The following is a 14,498-nucleotide window of genomic DNA, read 5'->3' as shown; positions in this document are numbered from 1 at the left end:
AAAGGATTCACGAAATTAAAATTTTCAAATAAACACCATTTTAGTTTTAAAATCAGTGTTTATTTATTTTATTTATTTATTCTGGTTTTTCAAGATAGAGTCTCACTCTAGCCCAGGCTGACCTGGAATTCACTATGTAGTCTCAGGGTGGCCTCGAACTCACGGCAATGCTCCTACCTCTGCCTCCTAAGTGCTGAGTTTAAAGGTGTGTGCCAATACGCCTGGCCTTAAAATCACTATTTATTAATTAATAATTATACATGTACACACACACACACACACACACACACACACACTTTAAGCCTGTTCTAAGTGCCTTACATGCCTAGTATCATATATTTAATCTTCATGAGAATACATGAGATAAAATACAGTCCTGCGATCCTTATTTTACAAACAGGGAAATTGACAGACAAATCCTCAAATAATATTCCAAAGTATCACAGGATTAAAAGCCCAAACAACCTGGCACCAGAGTTCATATTTAACTACCATGCTATCCTATTTTAGTTGCATTACTTTTTTTTTTTTAAACTTAATTTATTAGTTTTCTTTTCAGTAAATACAGGCAGTTTGGTACCATTGTTTAGGCTCATCTGTGATCTACCTCCTCCCATTGGACCCTCCTTGTTGATGTAAATGGGTCGTGTATTGTGGAGTTAGCCCCCAGTTATTGGTATGACAAATGTCTCTGCAAATCATGACCCAACATGTGACTCTGACATTCTTTCTGCCCCTCTTCCACAAAATTTCCCTGAGCCATGTTGGGTTCATTGCATTACTTTTTAAAATAAATTACATTTTAATGAAAAAGTAATAAACATTATTTTCTAAACATTTTTTATTTCTTTGCAAAGAGAGATAGAGAAGGAGAGAGAGAGAATGGGAATGCTAGGGCCTCCTGCCACTGCAAACAAACTCCAGATACATGAGCCACTTTGTGCATCTGGCTTTACATGGGTACTAGGGAGTTGAACCCAGGCCTTCAGGCTTTTTACACAAGTGCCTTTAACCCCTGAGCCACCTTTCCAGCCTATGAACATTATTTTTATATGTAACGCTTAAAAGAGCTGTTTAATAGTAACCAAATTCCCAACACATAATACAATTTATAACAGTTTTATAAAGAAACTAACCCCCTTATACACACACACACACACACAATAGTCTACAAATTAAGAATATAATTTTAGTGGCTTGGAGAGATGACTGTTAGTAAAGTACTTGCCACTCAATTGTGAGGACCTGAGTTTGGATCTCCATTGGCCTGATTATAATCCCAGCACTTGGGAGGTGGACACAGAGCAAGCTGGCTAGCAACACAAGATGAATTGGCAAGCTCAGGGTTCAAGTGAGAGACCCCAATAAATAAGGTAAAGAGTGATCAAAGAAGACACCTAGTATCAATCTCCGGCCTCCACAAGCACGTGTGCCCAGACATACACAAACAAGCATATATAGAAACATGAATACCCACACATACATAAGTAATAAAAAGAATATAATTTTCAGACATTTTTAAGGTTCTATGTATACTGCCAAGATAAGATAAGAAAAAGCCCCTCAATTTTTATAAAAATTGGTGCTGTCAGTTTAAAAGATTCCATTGTTAGATCTCAAGTTATTTAGGTTTATATATTAAAAATAAAGGAGAAAGCTTTGTGCCAACATTAAAAGCTAACTGCATCATAATCAAATTGACTTAACTCTAAAGAGAAGATATATATGTCTCATAATACTGAACCATGGGCTGGGCATGGTGGTGCATGCCTTTAATCCCAGCACTCAGGAGGCAGAAGTAGGGGATCGCCGAGAGTTCAAGGCCACCCTGAGACTACATAGTGAATTCCAGGTCATCCTCAGCTAAAGTTAGACCCTAGCTCAAAAAACCAAAATAACAACAACAATAATAATAACAACCATTACTAAACGCAAGGTAGATTTAGTGCAGGGGAAATGGCTTAGTGAGTAAAGTACTTGCCTTGCAAGCATGAGGAACTGAGTCTCATTCTCAGTACTCACATATATATGCTGGGTGTGGCAGTGCACACGTGTTATCCCACCATGAGGGAAGCAGAGACAAAGGATCCCCAGTGCCTGCTGGCTAGGTTGTCTAGCCAAATCAGTGATCTCTGGGCTCAATGAGACACCCTGTCTCAAAAGGGTAGAGGGTATTTCTAAGGATAAACATCCAATGTTGTCTCTGGCCTACAAATACATGCTGACACATGAGCACACAAATCTACATATACACAGGCACCTACATATAAGAACATGTATGCATACATGCACAACACATGCATATACACATGCACATGAGTACAAGACATATACACAAGCACAACATAGCCACAGAACTGATCCCTGACAGTGGTTCTCATGTTCGAGATGGCTCCACTCTGAGTATACAACATTCAGAGATGAAGTGAAGGAGAGAAGTTATCACAGTACAACTAGCCCAGGGAATCTATGTTCTTTTATCACTACAGACAAAATTAATGATGACAAACAAGGTCCTATCAGTACATTTTGTAACAAGAAATACCAATAAAACATACCAAAAATTGTCCTTTGAACTTTCTTACAACCAATTTTTCTGTTGCTTACCTGAAATCCATGCTTGCCTCTCCACCATGTACTTAACACTTTGGGGGGCATATCAATGACAGAAACGATGTCTCCCACCTAGGACAATCAAAATTTTAAATGAAATGTTTTTTGTTAAATTTTCAACCAATTGTTATCTCTAGAATTTAGATCTGAGCTCACCAAAAGGGTAAATTTTATGCTCTACCTAAATCATTTTTGGAATGACATAGTACTATTTTTAGAAACATATAAAGTGTAAGTTTATAATAATATATTTATTAGAAGTTATATTATTCAATCAAAGGAGACAATGATACCTATGCACAGTTAAGTATGTGAAAGCACAACTGAGACATTTGAAAGAATCTTTGTATGTTCCCACTACTGTCTTAAATCATGAGCAATCAGTCTTCAAAGTCATCTTTGCTAGTTTGACAACAGCTTATTCTCTACTGTGACACCTTTAGGATTTTCTTTTGTTATCATTGTTCATCAACATGAGTTTAACTGAGTACCTCCTATAGGTCAAGAACTATGACAAATGCAGAAGACAAAATTGAGACAGATGTTTCTGTCCTGCAGACGACCAAACTCTACATTCTTATGATTTGATTTACTATTTGATTTAGATGTTTTGCCTTTCCCCTTTTAAATGCTTTTTATTTATCTGGTATGTGTGTGTGTGTATGCGTGTGTGTCTGTGCGCTCACGCATGCCCCAGCCCCAGAGCCTCTTGCCATTGCAAATACAGTCAGACATATGTATTACTTTTGTGTATCACTTTATGGGGTTACTTGGAAATTGAACCCAGGCTGGCAGGCTTCACAAGCAAACACCTTTAACTGCTGAGCCATCTAACCAGCCTTTTCCTTCATTTTTTTATTAGTACACATTCATTGTATAAAATAATGAATTTCATTATGACATTTTCATACATGTAAGTTATACATTTTGATCATAGTTACCTTCCATTCCTCTCTTGCCTTAGCCTCAACCCTGGCTTGCCTCTTCCCAAGTATACCCCTTCACTTTCATGCTTTATATGCACAGATTTTTAAATCTAGATTCTATATATGAGAAAACTTGCTATATTTGTCTTTCTGAATTTGGCTCATTTCACTTAACATCTCCTATTCTAACCATTATCCTGAAATGACATCATTTTGTTCTTTATGACTATACCAAACTCCAATGTGTTCATGCACATTTACACACACACACACACACACACACACACACACACACATTCACACTCCAAATCCATTCATATGTTCATGGACAACTAGGCTGATTCTATAACTTGGCCAACAATACTCTGATAACCACGTATAATACACTGTTTATTCTTAAATCATATAACTATTAACACTTACTTTCTCTTTCATCAACCAATACATATTTTTAGAGGAAGAAACTTAATTCTCCTTTTGCATCTGATACCAAGAAATATTTACTTTACTTTTTATCTCTTCAATCTTTTAATAAACATTATATAATGTTATCACTGTATATCAATGTTTAGGCACCAAAAACACAAAGTCAAAGGCAGACTTTGCTTTTAAGAGGCCCACTGAGATAACCAAGAACACGCTATGAGTATATGTAGGAAATGATGATCAGGTCCACCATGACAGTGGAGGATCTGGAGAGCATCCAACCCAGTTTTGAAGCTATACTACTGACATGGACTGTGGTGGTTTGAGTCGGGTGTTCCCCATAAACTTAGATGTTTTGAATGTTAAATTCTCAGATGATGGAAATTTGGGAACTAACTCCTGCTAGAGGCAGTGTATTACTGCTGGGGGTGGACTTATGGGTGTTCTAGCCACCTCCCCCTTGCCAGTGTTTGGCACACTCTCCTGTTGCTGTTCTCCACCTGGTGTTTGTCAGGAGGTGATGTCAGCCCTCTGCACATCCTGCCATCATGAAGCTTCCCCTTGAGTCAATAAGCCAAAATAAAGCCCCTTGTACCCACAAGCTTGGTCATGTGTTTTCTGCCAACAATGTGAACCTGACTGCAACATGGAGTATCCCAAGGATGATTTTATGGAAGAAATGGGAGTCACTGGAGCTGCCTGCTGAAGGATGAGTAAATCATTTAACAAAAACAAAAAGTATTCCTGTCTAAAAGATAAAGATGTACAGAAAAGAATCTCCTATTTTCAATAATTTTTTAAATTAATAGAATGATTCAAATAGTTAAGGACAAGGCTGGAAAAGCAGCAAGGATCAAAGAACAAATAGCACATTTTAATTATGTACCTCTAAGGTCAATTCATCAGGTGCCCGAGCAGTGTACCTCTTAATGACATGGGCAGCACCAACAGCAGGAGTGTTAATGGACGACTCTTCATGAACTAGCAGATGGTTTCCCTTATTGTCAATCTGTAATGAAGAACAGGTACTATGAGATGGTTAAAGGCATGGGATTTGCAAATGCATCCTTGTCTTTCTATAAATGATAATTTAATCTAGGGAGGTAATAAGTCCAGAAAGTTCTAAAAAATTACTCTACCATTTATTGGTAGTTAATATTCAGTAGTAGTTGTGTTGTGCATATGATATATAAGATTTCACTGAGTCCTCATAATTCTAAAAGATACTCATTATCATTATCATCATTGAAATTGAAGATGCTGAAGCAATTCAATAGAGATTAAATCATTTTTCATGCCCACACTGCCAACAATGGAAAGAGTCCAGGTCTCAGAAGAAGGAGACATGGCTTCATGTGCTATATCCTTTCTACCAACTTTCTTGTCTTTTCAATTTCTACTGTGAGGAGAGAATATAAGCAATTGTACATACACAAATTAACAGAAAACACCTCAAGACACTGTTAAATTGAACCATCCAAAGGTAGTTACTTATTTACAAATAGCTGAAACATATTTTCAATTACTTAATCAACTAAAAAATATACAACTTGCTAAATTCATACATTAATATACAGAACACCAAATAATAGGTATCATTAAGATTCTAAAAATATCTTAAAACTATATTTCCAAGTTATCATATAAAGAGTTGAGATTTAAAAAAAAAAACACCAAATATCCATTCTTCCAGATGAAAATAAAATGCTTCTTTGATTTATGAAACTCAGAAATTATCAATATTAATTTTTAAATTAAATAATTTTACTTTTCATTAAAAGTGACTAGGTAATACCTCCATCCAGGTAAGGGCAGGCCCACAGTTGATCTTGTTGCCAGCAATAGCTGAAAGGCGTGACAGGTAAGCCATGAGCATCTGCGTGACTGACTAAAAACAAAGATTCAGTGTAACTTAGAGGAAAGACACCAATCTGGCATAGAAACTCTTGGGCAGACTGGCATTTCTACAGGAAAAAAAAAAATAACTTACAGATCTTTTGGGAATAGTTAGTTCTAGGATTCTTCAATGGGAATCACCACTGAAATTCTGGGCACTTAAGTCATAATTCAGCCCATTTCATGTGGACTGTCAAGCTTTTAACTCTTTGTCATCAAAGGTCTAACTATTCTCTGGCTTCTAATTTTAATGCAGTCTTTCCCTATTTTTATACTGAAAATGTTTACTAAACATATGTGACTTTCTGCCACACATTTCCTTGCTTCTTCTGAAGCTTTTTTCTCCAAGACAGTCTGTACTCTTCCATATACATGGCTGGGCAGATATACAATCTTCCAACTCGGTACAGCTCATTTTTAATGGAAGGTGACAATCTAAAGCAGGAAGAAGAAACAGAAAGGCAGAGTAGGGCAAAGAGATGGAGAGATTCTATGTTGTCAGTGGCAGTTTGAAGCATTCCTGAGCCCCTTCTGCAAGATTATCCCATTTAGCTGAGGACAGCATCAATCTGCCCATGTACTTAACTATAGCAGAATTGATGTTAGATTTAGAATGATTTCTTCTTGGGAACTGGAAGGTATACCTCCAATCCATTGAGTCTGAGAAGAAGCAAATTCTGGTTTTTTGGAGAAAACCTACTTTATGCTCTCCGGGTGGTCCCGAGATATTTGTTTTGTCATTTTTAAATTTCACTGCAATGTTTCTTGGTGTGTCAGTCCTTTCACTAGTTACATGGTAGCACTTAATAGACCCTTTGAATGCCGGGCGTGGTGGCGCACGCCTTTAATCCCAGCACTGGGGAGGCAGAGGTAGGAGGATCGCCGAGAGTTCGAGGCCACCCTGAGACTACAGAGTGAATTCCAGGTCAGCCTGAGCCAGAGTGAGACCCTACCTCCAAAAATAAAAACAAAACAACGCAATAATGGACCCTTTGAGTCTGAAAAGGGGTGCTTTCTTTGGTTCTAGAATTTTATATTAATTTTTAATTATTTCATTTCATCCACTTTCTCCTCCTATAACTTCTATGAGTAAGAACTGCTCTGGACATATTCTTCAAGATTTCCAACTGCTCTCACTTTTTCTTGATATTTTGCTCCTTTTCAAAAAGTTATATTTATTTATTTACTAGAAAGAGAGAGAGGGAGAGAAAGAGAGATACAGAGTATTAACTCCAAACCTATGTACCACTTTGTGTGTCTGGCTTTACATGGGTACCAGGGAACTGAACCCAGGCTATAAGGCTTTGCAAACAAAAACACTTAACCACCGAGCCACCTCCACAGCCCCAGGACCTATCTTCTTATAACTGCCTTGCTCTGTCACCATTCTCCATCCATTCCAGTAATTTTCCATGTTTGCTATCATCAATTTAAATATTATTTCATCTCCAGTCACCCTATTATGTTATTTCACAAAAACCTAATCCCATTTCATGGAATTGATGTGATAGCCGTACAGTCCCTCAGAAGAATATATTCTTACTTTAAAAGTTTTCTGCCATATATCTTTCTCAGTTATTTATTTATTTATCATCTATGTGTTAAGAATTCTAGGTTATCTGTCTTCTGAAATCATTCTGTACACAAATTTCTATCTATATTTTATCTTTCCATAAACCTATTTATCTCATTTATTTTCACAGATTCTTCAAAAATCTTTATTCCAATTGTATATTTTATTTATTAATATTGCAAAAAGTCTTCATTGTCTAAACTTTAAAAAATCTTTTGCTTTCAATAGAACATTTTGACAGAAATGAAAACAAGTGCATAGAAACAGAACATGCCATCTTAAACTAATTAAAAGCATTGTTTTAATAAGTATTTCATTAGTAAAATCAACATTTTTTACATTTTTATATCCTCATTGAAGAATGATATGCAAATGTGTGATATCTGTTTTCAAATTCTTATTAAGGTATTTCCCTACCTCATAAAAACATATGCTGAATCCTCTTTCATTCTGAACACCCTACTGTCTCTCTTAACGAAATCCTAGGCATGATCCCAAGTGCCCAACATGGGCTTTTATTCAGTATACAGACAAAACCTTCTACTAACTCCTATGTAAGGATCGCTTGTACCAAGTAGTAAATGATTACCTCTGGACTGTCCTTCAGAATGTCAGAACGGGGAAGCTCTGAGAGCTGGGAGAATCGTCGGTCATAAATACAGAGATGAAGATGTTTATCAAGTACCCGAAAATCTTCATAGCTTCTTTTAACAATCCAACTTTTGCCCTATAGGTAAAGAGGAAAAAAAAAAAAAACACTTTAATAATTCATCATTGCCTGGAGCTGCTTAGGAATCAGGGTCTTATTCTATAATGGCATCTTATTTGTGAAATTTTATGTTTTTGAATGAAAAGTTTCTACTACCTTGATAGTTTAGCTCCCAAACACAGCAGTGATTTATAATTATTTAACAAATAAAATGGAACTCTCCACTAACCCTCTTCCTATCATTGGTCAAAGTCCATTGCTTCTCTTTGAAAATAACTGCTAAACAGAAAAATAGCATATTACTTTAAATCTACACAAACAAACATAAATTACTATAGGTAAGAGACTACTTCCTAAAATCAACAAAAATATCATTTTATTGATTAGTCATAACTAACATTTTCTATAGCAAAGACTAGAAATATATTCAACGTCAAGATTACCAAAATACACATCTGACAGGGGATCAGTATTGAAACTATCCAAGGAACACACACAACTTAAGTAACAAAGGAATAACAGCAATCTGATTTAAAGTAAGAGACAGACAGTTCTTAAAAGAAGTTATACAAATCGTCAACATACATAAAAATATTATCAGCATCAGTAGCCATGAGGAAAATGTAAATCAAAAACCACAAACAGGGGCTGGAGAGATGGCTTAGAGGTTAAGCGCTTGCCTGTGAAGCCTAAGGACCCCAGGTTGAGGCTCGATTCCCCAGGACCCACGTTAGCCAGATGCACAAGGGGGTGCATGCATCTGGAGTTCAGAAGCCCTGGCATGCTCATTCTTTCTCCCTCCCTCCCTCCCTCCCTCCCTCCCTCCCTCCCTCCCTCCCTCCCTCCCTCCCTCCCTCCCTCCCTCCCTCCCTTCTTCTTCTTCTTCTTCTTCTTCTTCTTCTCTCTCTCTCTCTCTCTCTCTCTCTCTCTCTCTCTCTCTCTCTCTCGCTCTGTCTTCTTCCTTCCCTCCCTCCCTCCCTCCCTCCCTCCCTCCCTCCCTCCCTCCCTCCTTCTCTCTGTCTGTTGCTCTCAAATAACTAAATAAAAATAAAAATAAAAACACAAACAGGTGTTGGAGCGGTTTAAATGTAGAAGGTACCGCATAGCCTCATGTGTTTGTGATTCTCAATTCAGCTGGAAGAGCTGTTGGGAGGTAGAGCCTTGCTCTCACTGAGGATGGCCACAAGGCTTATTAGTCCAGATATAGTAGGTGTTCACTAGCTCACTCTTGCTGCTACCCCCGCAGATACTCAGGCAAGATGTGATACCCAAGCCTCTGTTCTCTTATGCCATCATGAAACTTCCTCTTGAGAGTGTATGCTGAAATAAACCCTTTCCATCTAAAAGCTGCTTTTGGTCAAGTGTTTTACTCAGCAACAAGAAGGTAACTGTTACCAATATCATCCTGTTCCAGTTAGAATGGTTATTATCAAGCAGACTAAAGATGACAAATATCAGTGAGGGTATGGAGAAAAGGAAACCTTTGTATGTTGTGGTGGGAATATAAATTAGTGCAGCCATTATGGAAAACAGAACAGAAATTCTTCAAAATTTAAAAATAAACTTACCATAAGATCCAGTAATTCCAAAACTGGACATATATTTTAAATAACTGAACGTTAACATGTCAATATCTAAACTCCTATGCTCTTTGTAGCACTATTCACAGAAACCAAGTTATGAAAACATCTAAGTGTCCAGTGGTAGATGAATGGATACAAGGATTATTGTTCCACTATGAATCTTGTTAAGATTCCATACACAAAATAGGATAATTCATTCTTAAACAAAAAGTAATTCTATCAGTTGTAAAAAGGATGCTATAGACAGAAGAATTGTAGCTATCAGGCTAGGGATGGCATTATGGAGAGAATCCAAAGATATTGGTAAAAAGTTGTAGTTACACACAAGAATTTAATGTAAGTATTTACAGAAGAAAAAAAGTTTTAAAACACAGCATTTACTGCTTTGCAATTGCTCAGCCAATTCAACTTTTATTTTATTGTGACTGTGTCTTACTAAATATACATGAAAGGGAAAAGCCCTAAAAAAATACCATTGTAAATTCGGTTACATTTCAGAACTGACCATGTCTGATAGGTTATACAGTTATCATTGGAATTCTACATATAAGTTACTTAGATACAACCATTCCATCCCAACAAGTAAAACAGTCAAAAAAAAAAAAAAAAAAAAAAAAAAAAAAAAACACCTGAACACCAGCAAATCATCTTTCAATGCATCACAGAAGTAAAGTCACAAACTGCCATCCCCAAGTCAGAGACCAACAGGCAAACATGCACATGTGCAAATTAACTGGAACAGAAACTGGCAAACATGCATTTCTTTGAGATCCAGTAGTAGAGAAGGAAGCTGAAGTTAATCAACTTCTGAAGGCTCGGGGATCACAAGTCTGAAAGCTAAGGCTCCAAAGAAGCCTGCTGTAACAGGACACAGCACCTTTGGAAATTCAGCCTCAGGACCTCTATCAGATTCTTATGGATGAGCTTCCAGCAGAGGATGAGGACAAGAAACTTCTGGAATATGGCACGGCATTACCTTCTCCACAAGGCCTGCCCTCAGGAAATACTACCTTTCCATAAACCAGCTAACCCACTGATATTTTATGAGAGCCTAAACTACTTGAAGGTAGGGGAAAACCCAACTCTACTTTCTTGATGCCTTCTCCCTATAGGTAAAAACAAACTTCAGCCCATTCCAGTCATCCTGTCCCATCTATAGGATGAGAATTCCTCCCAGCGGCAGACTCACTGAAAGACAGACCTAACCACAGGCCTATAACTCCCACACCTTAACTCCATATTACTAAAGGTCTCCTTATTGCAATTTCTTTCACCTAGCATGTCATGTTTACCATTCAACAAAAAGTATAAGGTGAATTAAAAGGGTAAAATAGCTTGAAGACACTGAACATGCATCAAACACAGAAACAGATGTGGAAAGGATGCTGTAATTATCACACCAGGAATTTAGAGTAGCTGTGATTAATATACTACAAAGGCTTTAGTAGGAAAAAAAAGACTATATACAAAAACAATGTAAGTAGATAATAGAAATAAAAATCAAAGGCTAAAAATCACTGTGACAAAAATGCTAAATGTTTTTGATAAATACATGAGTACCCTGGGCACAACAGAAGTAGTAATTTCTGAGTTTAAGGATATCACACACACAAAAACTTAAAAAGCTAAAAAGCAAAGAGCAAAAGAAATAGGAAAAAAATCTAGAGAAGTGAGAGAAACTATAACAGGTGCATCATGTGGGATACTTTCCAGTGAATTGTTGGCCAGAGAGGTCTCTGATGCCCCCCAAAATTACAGGCCATTGCAGAGGCCCTTGGTTTCCCATCAGGAATAGATGGTAAGACCTTATTGCTGAAGACTTCACATACTCGGGCTGCAAGGCCATTGATAAATCCTGCTGGATCTTAGTTGATAACCTCCTCCATGTGGACCAGCTGACAAAAAGCTGAAAGAAGCCATTCTGCATGAAGTTCAATTGGAGAAAGAGAAATCACCAGTGTAGATACTCAACAGTGGACACTGCAAGCCTTAGATTTGGCCACCCAGGCCAGATGAGCCAATGGGTGCAATAGTCACACGTTTGTCATGGTGGAAACCAGCTGCCCTCTAATTGGACTGGAGGCCTGCTCCATAGAGGGAATACAACCCTGATACTGAAAATTTAAAACAGCGGTAGTCATGAGCCCTAGCGGTGTAACGTCTGCTGCTGTCTGGCTAAATGTATATACTATGATTATCAAGCTTGTTCATACCCTTATATTAATGCCACTCTCACTTTTGGTAGAGAATCTTCTCTTGTCAGATGGCAGTGACCTTGGGATGACTCAGAAGGCATCCTGGTGCTGAGAAGAAGTGACAGAGGAGTGCTCAGCCCTGCAATATCTCTATCATACCCTCCAAGCTCAGGGTCCATTCCAGAAGAGGTGGCAGGAAGAATGTAAGAGCCGAAGGAAGGGTAGGATTCCTTACAGTGTGCTCCTCCAGACACAAAATGGCATGGATACCCATGACTTCACAGTGCCTGACACTACCTAAATAAGACCATCATAATAGGAGGAAAAGATCATGACATCAAAATAAGAGATACTAATTGAGATGGGGTGGGGATATGATGGAGAATGCAGTTTCAAATGGGAAAGTTGAAGGAGGAAGGGTATTACCATGGAATATTGTTTACAATCATGGAAGTTGGTAATAAAAAAAAAATTTAAAGAAAGAAAAAGGTGCAACAAGGAAAATCAAAGAAAGAGGAAATAAATGGACAGAAACAACATTATAAGGAAAATGACTAAAAATGTTCCCAACTAATGTTGGATACCAGATTTTGGACCTTGGAAGCTCACAGAACACAAAGCCAGAAAATGTCATCAAACACCTATAGAGGCAGGGACTGGGAAAATGGCTTAGCAGTTATTGCATTTGCCTGCAAAGCCTAAGGACCCAGGTTTGATTCCCCAGGACCCAGGTAAGCCAGATGCACAAGGGGACACATGTGTCTGGAGTTCGTATGTAGTGGCTAGAGCCCCTGGCGTGCCCATTCTCTATTTCTCTCTATCTCTTTCTCCCTCATAAATAAATAAGTGAAATAGTTTAAAAAAAACTATAGAAGCATATCTTATATACTTTATATCTTTTTTTTTTAATTTTTTAATTTTTTAATTTGAGAGCGACAGACACAGAGAGAAAGACAGATAGAGGGAGAGAGAGAGAATGGGCGCGCCAGGGCTTCCAGCCTCTGCAAACGAACTCCAGACGCGTGCGCCCCCTTGTGCATCTGGCTAACGTGGGACCTGGGGAACCGAGCCTCGAACCGGGGTCCTTAGGCTTCACTGGCAAGCGCTTAACCGCTAAGCCATCTCTCCAGCCCATACTTTATATCTTAAAAGATGCTCGAGGTAAGGTAAGGACCTTCCTTATCTATTGTGGAGCAAAGGTAAGAATAACATTTAGCATCCTCAGAAACCATGAAAACAAAGTGTTGACAGGAAGAAAAAGAAAAAAACCAGTCTAGACGTCTGTGCTCTTGAGAATATTTTTGATCAGTAAACTTATCTTGCAGGAAATCATAATAGTTCTTCAGAGGAAAAAAAATTATATAGGCAAGAAACTCACACAAAGACAGGTATTGACAAGGGAATAAATAAAGGTAAAATAAACTTTATTTCTCAATTTATCTAACACTGTTCAAAATAAAAACAATGCATTTAATTAAGTATGCTTATGAATTTGGATACAGTAAAAGCAGTATTTAGAGGGAAAATGATAGCATCCAATGAAATTTTTACAAAAGAAGAAAGATATATAGCAAGTCATGTTAGCTTCTTTTAAGTAAACTAGAAAAGAATAAATTAAATCCAAGATAAGCACACAATAAAATTTATAGCAGAAATTAGTAAAACTGAAAATAGAATATGAATAGAGGAAATTTCAAAGCTGATTCTTTGAAAACATAATAAATCTGATAAACTTCTAGCTAACTTAACTAAAACTGAGCTCAGTAGGGAGAAAGAAGATACTAGTAGCATTAAAGGAAGGACAGCACTAGAGATTGAATGGACAGTAAAAGGGAAGTAAAAGCATGATGATTACCTCCGTAAATCTGATAAGATACATGAAATTCTTTAAAAGATAACAACCTGTCAAAACTCACACAACAAGAAACATACAATTTGAATAGGCCTAAATCTACCTAAAATATTATATCAATAATTAATAGATTTCAGAAACAGAAAGCAATTGTGATAGGTTCACTAGACACCGCTAAACATTAAGGCAGAAAGTGACCATGTATGCACAGTCTCCACCCAAAGACAAATATGAGGGAATACTTAATTCATTCTGCAAAGTCAACACTAACTTAACTCCAAATTTGACAAGACTGTTGCACAAACGACAGAAGGAATCTGTAAAATGATTTTAAAAAAGAACCACTTAAAAAATATAGTTAAAGGATTTGGTCTAATACCTCACCAAAAATATACAGCTGAAACATAAGTAAGCTTGTGAAAAAATGCTGAACATCCAGTGTCATGAGGGAACTGAAAATTAAAACTACAAGGCTCCCAGTAGGATGGCCAAAATCCAAAACTCTACCAATAACAATTTTTGACAAGGATTTATAGCAGTAGGAAGTCTCATTCAATGCTCGCAGGACTACAAAATGGTACAAAAAATTTGGAAGAAACTTGGCAGATCCTCACAAAACTGGCTCTTACCATGCAAACCTGTAAACCCACTCCTTGGTGTTTACCCACATAAACTGAAAACTTATGTTCACACAAATGCCTGTACAGAGATTTTTATATCAATTT

The 14,498-nt window shown here is 37.3% G+C and overlaps 1 protein-coding gene across 3 annotated transcripts in view; it reads right to left on the bottom strand.

Moving 5' to 3' along the window:
- Window positions 1-14,498, bottom strand: part of Arhgap32 (Rho GTPase activating protein 32) — a 340,655-nt gene that overhangs the window by 130,840 nt on the left and 195,317 nt on the right. For all 3 annotated transcript variants that reach the window (XM_045146281.1, XM_045146280.1, XM_004665482.3), the window contains 4 exons: window positions 8,024-8,161; window positions 5,761-5,853; window positions 4,852-4,974; window positions 2,608-2,685 (listed from right to left, as the gene is read on the bottom strand). In XM_045146281.1, the coding sequence (XP_045002216.1) occupies window positions 2,608-2,685; window positions 4,852-4,974; window positions 5,761-5,853; window positions 8,024-8,161 (432 nt within the window). The remainder of the gene's footprint in view (window positions 1-2,607; window positions 2,686-4,851; window positions 4,975-5,760; window positions 5,854-8,023; window positions 8,162-14,498) is intronic.

Source organism: Jaculus jaculus, chromosome 3 (genome assembly GCF_020740685.1).
Source record: "Jaculus jaculus isolate mJacJac1 chromosome 3, mJacJac1.mat.Y.cur, whole genome shotgun sequence".
Taxonomy (NCBI): Eukaryota; Metazoa; Chordata; class Mammalia; order Rodentia; family Dipodidae; genus Jaculus; species Jaculus jaculus.
Note: the sequence above shows the minus strand (reverse complement) of the source record. Positions and strands in the feature narration are given on the sequence as shown.